The 10,730-nt window shown below is 42.1% G+C and overlaps 1 protein-coding gene across 5 annotated transcripts in view; it reads left to right on the forward strand.

Moving 5' to 3' along the window:
• The window catches only part of ptprfa (protein tyrosine phosphatase receptor type Fa), a 381,399-nt gene that overhangs the window by 220,288 nt on the left and 150,381 nt on the right, over nucleotides 1-10,730 (forward strand). For 3 of the 5 annotated variants that reach the window (XM_085133098.1, XM_085133100.1, XM_085133101.1), the window contains 2 exons: nucleotides 1,608-1,625; nucleotides 5,662-5,772. In XM_085133098.1, the coding sequence (XP_084989224.1) occupies nucleotides 1,608-1,625; nucleotides 5,662-5,772 (129 nt within the window). The remainder of the gene's footprint in view (nucleotides 1-1,607; nucleotides 1,626-5,661; nucleotides 5,773-10,730) is intronic. The other 2 variants (XM_085133099.1, XM_085133102.1) reach the window with 1 other exon arrangement.

A 10,730-nucleotide genomic window follows, 5' to 3' on the forward strand; every position in this document is an offset into this window, starting at 1 on the left:
TTTGTGTGCTTCTTAAAAATAGAAATACTTAATCTCTCGTGAAATAAATAGGACTGATACAACCTGGTGAAACCAAAATAACTCATAACCAGAAAGTTGAATAATTAGTCATCGGCAAACGAACTTTAAGCGAGGAATTATTGATTGAACCTTCACATTCAAACTGCTGAAACTGGCCTAAGCAGCCATTAGAAGTGTAGCGCTGTTAGTTATCAAGCTTCATGTTATCAGACAGTGACACACTTATTTACAGCCATTTGTGATAATTAATACATTTGTTTAAGAGTTATTATCTTTTATTAGCTAGTGTATGAACATACTATCTAAACTGAGCTAAAGGGGAGACACTAAAGAGGAACAGGATGAAACCACTGAGCCAGTTTCTGCTTTTGGAATTCTGGAATTCTCTAAAAGCAAGAAAGAAATCTAATTTTATGAATAAATGGATCAGCCTCTGAAAAAATTCTTCTGTTAAAACTTTCAGAAAACAGAAGGAAACAAAAGTGTTGATGGGCGACTTCAAGTGGAGGAAAAAGGCTACAAGCCACATTCATCTTATATATTCACATATACACTTTAAGCACGATGTCTTATCCACAGACACTTATTTTGGAATCACTAATTAACATAACAGGATGTCTTTGTACTGTGGTAGTTAGCCAGGATACCTGGAGGACACATATGCAGGTAGAATATGCAGAGGAGCATCTGCTATCAGGTGATAGCAGCAAAATTTTCATTCACATGTGAGGGAAGCAAAACTGTCTCAAAGTTAAAGACAGAGAGGAAAGTACAAAAAACCACCATGTGTCCCTTTAACTGACAACATTTCTTTATAAAAGAAGACGATCTTAATCTTTGTCTCTTGTCATTATATCTGCCTTGACTGTAATGTTTAAAACACAACATTTAATGTATAGAAACTAATGTCATTAAACACAGAAGCATCCATGCTGGGAGAAACAAACCTGAACGCTGCACAGACGAAGGACGCATGACGGTTTCTGTGCATCAGAGGGAGAGCAGGCTGAGTTCTGCAGGAGGACATGAAAAAGCACCGCGAAGCCTGTTGTTGGTGAATGAGGGTCAAGTGTTTGATAGCTCGGTGCTTTCAGGCAAAAAACAGGTGTGGGGTTTTATGATGAGTAGCTTTATGATCACAACAGGAAGCCAGCTCCGCGGCGCAAATAGCCAGGTGTGCAACTCAAATAATGTGTTACAGTAAATAAGTAGATGCACAAATGACAGACTGGAGCTGTGTGAAGATGCATTACTGAGACGCTTTGTGCTTTCCAGATCTCGTGGGGAAAATAAATCACGTGTCCGGTGAAGAAAATGGTTTTCACTCTGAAAACATTTTCCACAGTTGTCATTTATGAAATTGGTTTTGGTTGAAAATAAACATTCAGTTTATTTCTCCCTCTGTGCCAACACTTGAACTTATTCAGCGCTGAATAATATCAGAACTATTTACAGAGACGATGTTTTTTGAGCAGGGAGAGCCGAGCTTCCTGTTTGCTCTCCTGCCTTCTTGTCTTTCTGCTTCACTTCTTCTCTTTATACTAATGCTTATCTTTAATCTTATTTGCATTCAAATTACCTCACAGGTGGTACACCAATAAGAGGTAAGAATGCTGGCTACAGAAAAACATCTACTCATCCTCCCTTCCTCCTTCATCGCCTTCATCCTCCTCTCCACCTCGATGTGTCCCCATTTCCAGCCCTCTGTCCCTTTGCCTGTTCCAACACTTTCTTTGCCTTCAGCACATAACCGTGCACAGGTGTGTATGGTCTCGAAAGAGGCGGTAAAAGGTTTTCAAACTCAGAAAACCAGGAAAAATAATGCCTGTCTGCCGAGCGTCACGAGTACTTATTCTGGTTGAAGTCTCACGTTAAATTCCGGTGCAGCTGAACAGCGTTGAGTTGGACATTTTTTTATCAAATGCAAGATAATGCCATTTTGATATAATATGCAGTCGTTTGTATTTTGCTGCTACTTACTGTACACATGCAAGAAGGACGAGTTCACCTTCAGAATGAGAAGCAGCGATGAAGACAAACTGCAGCTGCTTTCTATCAAACAGCTGATTTACTCCCTTTTCATGGTGTCGTGTTATCAGAGTGGAAGCAACGACAGTGGCGTGCAGAGGACTCATATTTTAAACAGGGCCTAACAATTATTATTTACCCTCCAAAATAAATGAAGAATTGGACGTGAACAGTGTTGCCAACTTAGCGACTTTGTCGCTATATTTAGCGAGTTTTTTTAGAAAAAAAGTCGCTAAAAAAAGACGTGAAAGCGCATATCGCTTTTACTGTCAACAAGCAGCGGGTGCTGTAACGCAGTCAGTTCTTCTTTTACTCTTATGCTGTTTTGTGGATCAGGTTTAAAACTACTTATAAACACACACACACACAAAGTAACTCCACCAGAGTGCCTATTTCGGGTCACTTTTGCCAGTCCAAGCCCGGGTAAAGGAGCAGGGTTGGAATTGTGACATTAAAAAAAACAATAATTGCTAAAATAAATCTAATTTGTAGTTCTAAATAAATTCTAAATGCATTTAGGACATTTTTTACTCACTTTATGTCTCGTCCACGATGTTATTTCTCTCTCCAACGTAGGTTACAATTACATTAGCATGACCAATTATGCAAATTAGGTGATGACGTCATTTAGCGACTTCTAGCGACTTTTAGGACAACCAATAGCGATTTTCCTTACTGAGGAGTTGGCAACACTGGACGTGAAGAGTCTCAAAAGGAGCTGTTTAAAGTTCGGTGTCTCTTTTTCATTCTGTCAGCATGAAAGCACAACAGTTTGTGTCAATCTGCATGAATTTTCTAATGATTCCTCCCCCCTGGAGTGAGACGGTGCTCACACTGATTACCAGGTTGGACACAGCCAAAGCACCCAGGAGGTATTGTACTCAGACGCCCAAATCTTAGCGAGCCCTTTCGATGCTGTACTCGGAGGTCTTCACCCTCTCTGACAAACAGAAAGACGCCGTTTTCTTCATCCGCTCTTCCTTCGGTGACTACCCACCGCTCATGGCCACAAATCAGGGTAAAGCAGACCGAATGGTCAGTTGGTAGCATCGCCTTAATGCTCAGCTGTCTCTTCACCCCGGCCGACTGGTACAATCTTTGCAGTCATGCGGTGAATCTACCTTGAAATGTAATAAATCCGATAAGCTTCAGATTGGATCGGCCTGTTCCCAGAACATTTCGCTCTTACATGGTTCCCACTCATGCATGCTACAGATGCACTCACATACGGCTCGAGGTGTGAAGGTAAAGAACAACATTCTGTTCAGGGCTTCATACGTTTCTATGTGTGACAAGACGCCTTCTCCTGCAGCACCCGTCAGCCTCTCTCGTGCCAAGAGGCCAAAGCAAACATCCATCAGCTCAGGAGAGAGTGACGCACTTTCTTCTGAAATGCTGCTTCCTTCAGGAGGAGCTGAATGTCCAATGAGACAAACAGTCATCGCTGAAATGGAAATAGAGATGATTCAATCGTCAGCAACGTGACGTCTCGCTCCTCAGTCGCCTGGACGCTCTTTGGGAAACTTTAGAAAGTAGAGCTCTTAATCAGTATTTTGACCCAAGGATTGTGTGTGTGTGTGTGTGTGTGTGTGTGTGTGTGTGTGTGTGTGTGCGTGAGAACGAGAGAAAGTGGGAGATTTAAGGACATTCATCGCTGCACCATGTCCTTGCATCCCAGATGAAGGTTGCTCCTCCTCCATCTCTGGGCTCGCTGTCTGCACCAGATCCACCCGGGATGTTTCCACACACACGTTTCCTTTTCTTAAGCCGGCTTCACACACCCATCCCATGTTGCATTTCAGGATTGTATTCTGAAATATGTACATTTTTATTTCTCATAGTATTTACTGTGCGCTGCTACGCTGCATGATGTCACGGTCAGCACATAAACCACATTATTACTAAACACATGTTGCTTTCTTTCTCAACGCTAACCTCACCAATGACATTTTACATTTCTAAATGCTATGAAATTGCAAAAGAAGCTTTTTGGTGATTGGCTGTAGATCGCCATGTCAGGTATGTATTGTGTGTTTGTATCGCAGTGATCAGTGGAGGTTAGTTTTGAACAATCGGGGGTTTCATGAATGTTTTAACGTCTGAAAATGACGAGCTGTTGAATCCCTGGGACACTTTCAGCAATTAGGCCAAAGTCTTCTCTTTCACTTGTTTCTGTTGAAGAATTTGAAAGTGTTTTGATCGACAGTCAGAATAAACAGCTCAGATTGCTTCTCATGAATCCTGTATTGCAGCAGTCAGTTTTGAAACGATGTTGCCAGAAAAACAGGAAATTACATTTCATGGCCAATTGTGTTTAGCAGCACATCGCCTGTTTAGACTTTCAAACAAACGTCTTCAATTTCCAACCATTTGAACAGAAACAGTTTCATTAAATGGGAACTGTTCATTTCCAGGTTTGTGTCGTAGAGCTCAGCTAATGTTGCGTGATTCAGATCTCACAATGTTCCTTCTTTGATCTTAAATTGGCCGCTCAGTTTATTCTCATTCAGAAAAAAATGTTTTGTTTGAAACGTTGGATGTTTAACATCCACGTTTGGATCATCTGTGACAGAAAATAAGGAACATCAGAACAGAATCACGTTTACATGGTTGTGTCTCTACAAGACATGTTCAGCTAAACTGTTGACAGCGACAGCTGAGCCAGTGCTTTTCTATCCCAGGGTGTCGATGCTGCTTTTCTGTCTGATGTTGCAAAGATACACTGAAGGAGTTCTTGTCCTTCAAAGCCATCAAAGAAGAACGAGAGGTTCAAAGAATAACAGTCATTTTCATCAATTTACAAAAACAACTTTGCAAAAAAATGTTTCTTGTACTTAGAACTAGTTTTCTCCAACATACCTCTCATACGGGGGGGAGACTACAGTTTGTTTGATACATGTTTGTGTTTTGCTTTGCTGACATGGAAACTGTAGATTTTAAAGTATCAATTTTTAATGAATTTATCTGATAAATAATGTGGTTTGTTTTTGTGGTTAATTGTGGTTAGAAGAACATCCAAAGAATCTGTGATCCAGTTTTATTTAATGTGGACGCCACTTGGCTCTAATCAGCAGATACCTGTGTGCGTGGCACCTGTAAAGCTTATCTAACCACGTTTACTAGTGTTAACTTAGCATCATCTCAGCACTCCATCCTCTTACATCTGGCTCCAAAAATGCTAAAAAAAATATTCATCTTCAGTTTTTAAAATGCAGCCTGCAGAAACCAGGAGGTCACCTTGTGCACGTCTCCGGTTTAAACATGAAGCCTTGCAAAGACTTCATACAAGCTGGGAGTGAAAGGCGTGCTGTCATAAACCTGATGTGTTGCAGAACGGTTACCACAGCTGTGCACGTCTGACTAATGTCAGTATTTGAAACCCTGGAATGAGAAAATGCTGGAAAGCCTGAGTCAGCTCAATAACAGCTGATTGTTCAAGTTCATAAATAATAAGATCAAATGATAAACTAGAAGTTAGTTGTTTGGATTCAGATTTGTGCTCAGCCACGTTACGGGGAGCGTTGCGTCAGGCTAACACCTGGACAGTGTGTCTGTGTGTCTCCACGTGTGCGGTGCAGATCTTAACTGTGACATTTTCACCTCCCTCCCCAGGAGCGCTCCAGATTGAGAACAGCGAGGAGTCGGACCAGGGCAAATACGAGTGTGTGGCTGTCAACAGCGCTGGGACTCGTTATTCGGCTCCGGCTAACCTTTATGTTCGAGGTAAGCTCCCTGTTGACCTCGGCCGCCCCCTCCCTGCTGCCGTTCGGGTCAGCGCCTGCAGCAGAAACGGCGCTCTCTCGCCAACCCCGGCTCTGCCTCCTGAATGCTAACAGGAAAACTGCCTCTCCGGATGTGACTGCAGTGAAAATCACACCTCCAGCCTCACACTGTCATTTCCTGATCTCTGCCTCTCTGTCTCGTCTCCTGGGTGTGATTTATGTATTTGCTCCTCTGCTCTGTTGTTACTTTGCTTGACCTGCCTAACCTCACAGCGACCTGGGGGGATGTTTTGACTCGTCAGGGGTGAAAGAGAGTTTGGCTGCGGTTCTGCCTTTTTGTTTTGGGCCAGTGGAGGTTTTACGTGTGGGGTCTTGCCTCAAAAGGGAAGCTGACACCTTCACGTCGCAAATGGGGGAAAGTGGAGAGGAAATCCCCTCCATGCAGTCGGCTGGATGTAAAGCAGCAAAGCCAGCAGGGTGAAAGGAAGCCTCAGGCTTTCTCTAAAGTCTTGTCAACAAACAACTCAATTAGCCTCAGCCAGTATCAGGTTCTCAAAGGCAATTTTCAAAGCTGTTGATTCATTTCTCCTTTTAATCTCGTTTTGTTTGACAGCTCTCTTTGATGCAGGCGGACTTAAAATCATTTGAAAGCTTCTGCATAATAAATGCAGCTGTTACCAAATCTTTAGTGTTTAACTGGAGCCGTTGTATCGTGTTGTCGATCATGTCGAGCATTGCTTCTTAAACCGATGCCCCACAATCTATTTCCCCCAGTGTGTCGAACAAAGACAGGCAGAGATGTTTGATTTTCCCTCACGTTCATCTCTGTGAAATTCTGTGATTCATTCCACCTGCACAAGCAGGGAGGAGATACCTGCGATGATCCTGTGTCCTGCCAACAAGCCTACATGGAGTCAGTGGGTAAGATCTGGGCCCAGTGTCAGCACTTAAATTTCTGTATCCAGCACAGAACTACAAGCAGGAGCCTGGATTTGAGCTGCTTGTTACGTCTGGCATTATTAGCCATTTCTGGATCTACATTTAATTTCAAACAAGCATCAGGGCACCACTGAGAGTTAAAAACAGTCCAAATTGTTCCAGCGCTGTTCTCCGAGGTGGTAAAAGAAGATTCTTCCATGGAAAAGAGGATTAGAAGGTAGCAGAAAGGTAGCTGCTAGCTGACACCCAGAGATGACATGCTCTGTTCTGATGGTAGAATAATGCTCGATTTCAAGGATTAAGTTGCAGCGTTCAGCTCGAGAAACATGCAAATGACTTTAGAGACAGCAGCTCCGATTTTATGCACCTGTTGTCTGACGTCATGACCCAGTTCACACAACTCAACGAAACACCAGCATGTTAGTGAAGCTGACAGTACACAGGTCCTTCTCAGTCTGTGAGGTCATACTGTGGAGATGTTTTTATATTCAATATAAGCAGGATCCTCACTGAGCAACGAGATCCCCACGGCACAGATCTGCTGCACAAACACTGAAACTTTACTCGTTTAACGACTTCTTGCAGGTTCAGACCAAAGTGGATCAAGCAACAAGTCCATAGCAGGACAAAGCAACGTGTAACGAGATCAAACAAGTGCAGATAATCAGATTCAAATAGTTTTTATGTTTTGAGTTTCAAGTTCTCAACATTTGCTGTTCTCCGTTCCTCCACTCAGACTGCTCCAGCAGCTCGGGGCATAAAAGCTAAAAGCTGCCCCCCCATGTGTCCTTTACTTTGGAAAAACTAGCAGCTTTGTGCTGCAGGACCTGAGGGTCTTTGCTAGTTCATACACTGTCAGCATGTCAGACATATATAGTGGAGCAAGACAATGAAGTGCTTTGAAAACAAGTAAAAGAAATGCAGTCAATAAGGTCACTGACAGACGGCCACTGCAGGGACTTTAGAGCTGCTGTAATGTGTTTTCTCTCCTTCTGGTCCTCGTAGGCACTCGGCTGTAGGATCCTGGATTAGTTGGAGAGGATTTATAACAATCTCAGGTGGACTAGATAGAAAGGTTTTGCAGTAGTCAAGCTTGTTGAGTAATTAGTGACAAAGTATCGTCACTAATTAAGATAAATCCTGTATGCACCACACTGAGCTTGCTTGGATATTATAAAGTGAACACATCATAGCAGGTGTAGGATGCTGAAGGTCAGAGTCCAACAGGAAAACAGTAAGGGTGCAGATGTTGCAGAAAAAGATGGAAATCAACTCCCTGCCAAATTATTATTTTTACTATGTGGATATACGGCAGGAGTTAAAAGATATGTGTAATCATTTTACCACATGTATTACAGGAGGTATTATATAAAGAGCAAACAAAAATCTAATAGAGCAGACTGTGGTCATTTAATGGATGAATTTAAGTTGTAAAGGAGGGTTTGTGTCCTGTGTTCAATCAGAATCAGTAGCAGCTGGTTTTCGTGGGATTCATGCATGTAAACATTGATACAAAGGTTTACCAAGAAAATATCCTGCGAGCCAGGACGGATCCTTGTTTCTGTGTCGATCATAGCAGATTGTGACTGTGAAGTCCAACAGAAAGCGAGACTCATGAGATCAGCAACACGTCCTCTGTTGTTCAGTCCTGCAGACGTCCTGACAGGAGTCACCTGGTGTCATCTTCTGCAGTTTCACTTTCTTTGGCACGAAACTTTTCGTGTGTGAGAAAAATACTGAGGGAAAACCTTTTTTAAAATGTATTATGGAGTTAAGGTTAAGTATGTGGTGATTTTCCAGTCTTCTTCAATGAAACTGCAGAGCGAAAACAGCAGGAGTGACGATCCTGATGCAGCGTTAATTACAATGGTACAGAAACAAAACCAGCACGGGAAAAGAAAGCAATGCAAAAAAAAGACTTGATGAGGCACGTGACTGTGATCTGTAATGTGTGTGTGTGTGTGTGTGTGTGTGTGTGTGTGTGTTTGTGCTTTTCTTGAAAGTACATATGTGTGAACAGATGTACATTTTTATCTACTTAACACAGCATGTGCATCATTTTCCAAACAGATCGTAGCACAGCGCTCAGAATAACATAACAAACTTGCCTTTGGGAACCAAAGAAAACTGTCAGTAACCATCTCGGTGGTGAAGAAAATTCAGGCAGTTTTGAGGACACTTTGTTTCCACATAAATGTACATATTTGATCTCGTTTTACGAGACGCGTCCTCCACTGAGCCGCCAACGAGAACCGCAGCCAGCAAAGTGAGAACATAAAGCATGTGACTTGTTCTGTTTCTCTTTTCAAGGTTCCTGCCTCTGTTGATTTAACCTGTGACCTCTCTAGGTGTGCCAGTATTTGCGTTTCCATTTTCATCTCACACTGTGGCTTCTGAGCGATCACTGCAACATTTGTCACAAATATGTTGCCAGTGTGTCCGTCTTCCTCCCCACCAGTATCTCTCTTCATCTCTTTTTAGTTCCTTTCTCTGTATTTGTCGCTCTGGTCTCGTTTCCACTCAGGTGTCAGTCATATACTTTGTCCATATATGTTACTTCTCATGTCTCAATGCTTATCCTCCTATCTGCACATGAAGACAGCTGCATTTTATTCTTTAACATGCTTTGTTTTCACTTCTTCTTCTGATGGACGTGAGAGACTATTGTGGGAGTGAATGTGTGTCAATATTTAGTCCATGTTTAAGATATTACTCTGAAAGCACAGGAAGTTCTTTAACTTAAACATTGCAGATCAACTGGCTTTAGAGTCCTATAGATGCACTTTAACACAGCCAAACGATTGATGGGGTCTAATAATATTTTAGTGCCTGTATAGAGAAAATTGGATAAAAATGCAAAGAGTAATTAATATTTACTCACTAACTTTTGTTGAGCTTTCAAAGCTGTAAAAATAGGGAAGAAATTAAAAGCCGTCATTTATTATTAAGTCTGCAGTTCCACAGACGTGTGATCCTGTCATTTGTAGGTTAAAGACTGACAGTTGAGGTTTTTTTGTTTTTGTTTTTACAACATTTTCTTCCCACTAAGTGTCCTCCAGTAAGCTGTGGCACTAATGGATGGCAGTACTGGAAAAGCCTCGTTATTAAGTTGCCTAAAAATGTGTAAGTCAATGCAGCTCATGTGAAGCTTATAAAATATACAGGAAATACAGTTGGTTCTTAAGACAGTGACACAAGTAAAGTTAAATGAAACTATCATGCTGCAAGTGCAGACTCTCAGCTTTATTTCAAGGGGTTGAAACCAATGAACCACCAAATAACTGGTAATTGTGCAAATTCACACAATCAGGAATAAAATGTTTCTGTTTAATAGTTTGAATCTTTTGCAGGAAGCGTCTCCCTGAAACCACAGCTCTTTATGACTCTTTGATTCCAGACTTTTCTGCACCTCTTTTTCTTCTTCAACTTTTTTCTGCAACAGTATGATCCACCTCGCTCAGCTGACTGACAGTCGGCCACTTTACCTCTAAAACCTTCTGGGTTTGTTTTTAAAACATGTTTATTACGTACGTTCCCATCTGCTCCGTCTTGTCAATCCTGCAGAAATATGCTGATTCTGAGCAGAAGGCACGTCGCCCAATTCAGAACTCACACTTCTGTCATATGTCACATCATCAGCAAACAGCAGTGACTCAGTGCCACTGAAAGTCAGACATGTCCTGACTTCGTACTGTCTTCAGCATGTGTTTAGTCAGTGAGTCTATAAGTTTCTCTCTTAGAGTTTTGTTACAGACTGATCTGATCACAGCGTGGTGAACTTGGTAAACGTGGATATCGGTGCTCCCACCTCCTGATAGTGTTTCTCTACCATCACAAGGATCCTGTGATCACTCAGAACCGTTGAGTTGAAATTATTTCCAAACTCTGTATCTGTTGAACAGATGAAGGAAATACTTTAGCCTGGAGGAGTCGAGCATGATGATAACAGACTGGTGCAGCATCTGCAGTGATGCTGGTCCCTCATGATGAAGGGAGAGCCGCTGATTTACTGGTTGATCT

The sequence above is a fragment of the Neolamprologus multifasciatus genome, chromosome 15 (assembly GCF_963576455.1).
Source record: "Neolamprologus multifasciatus chromosome 15, fNeoMul1.2, whole genome shotgun sequence".
Lineage (NCBI taxonomy): Eukaryota > Metazoa > Chordata > Actinopteri > Cichliformes > Cichlidae > Neolamprologus > Neolamprologus multifasciatus.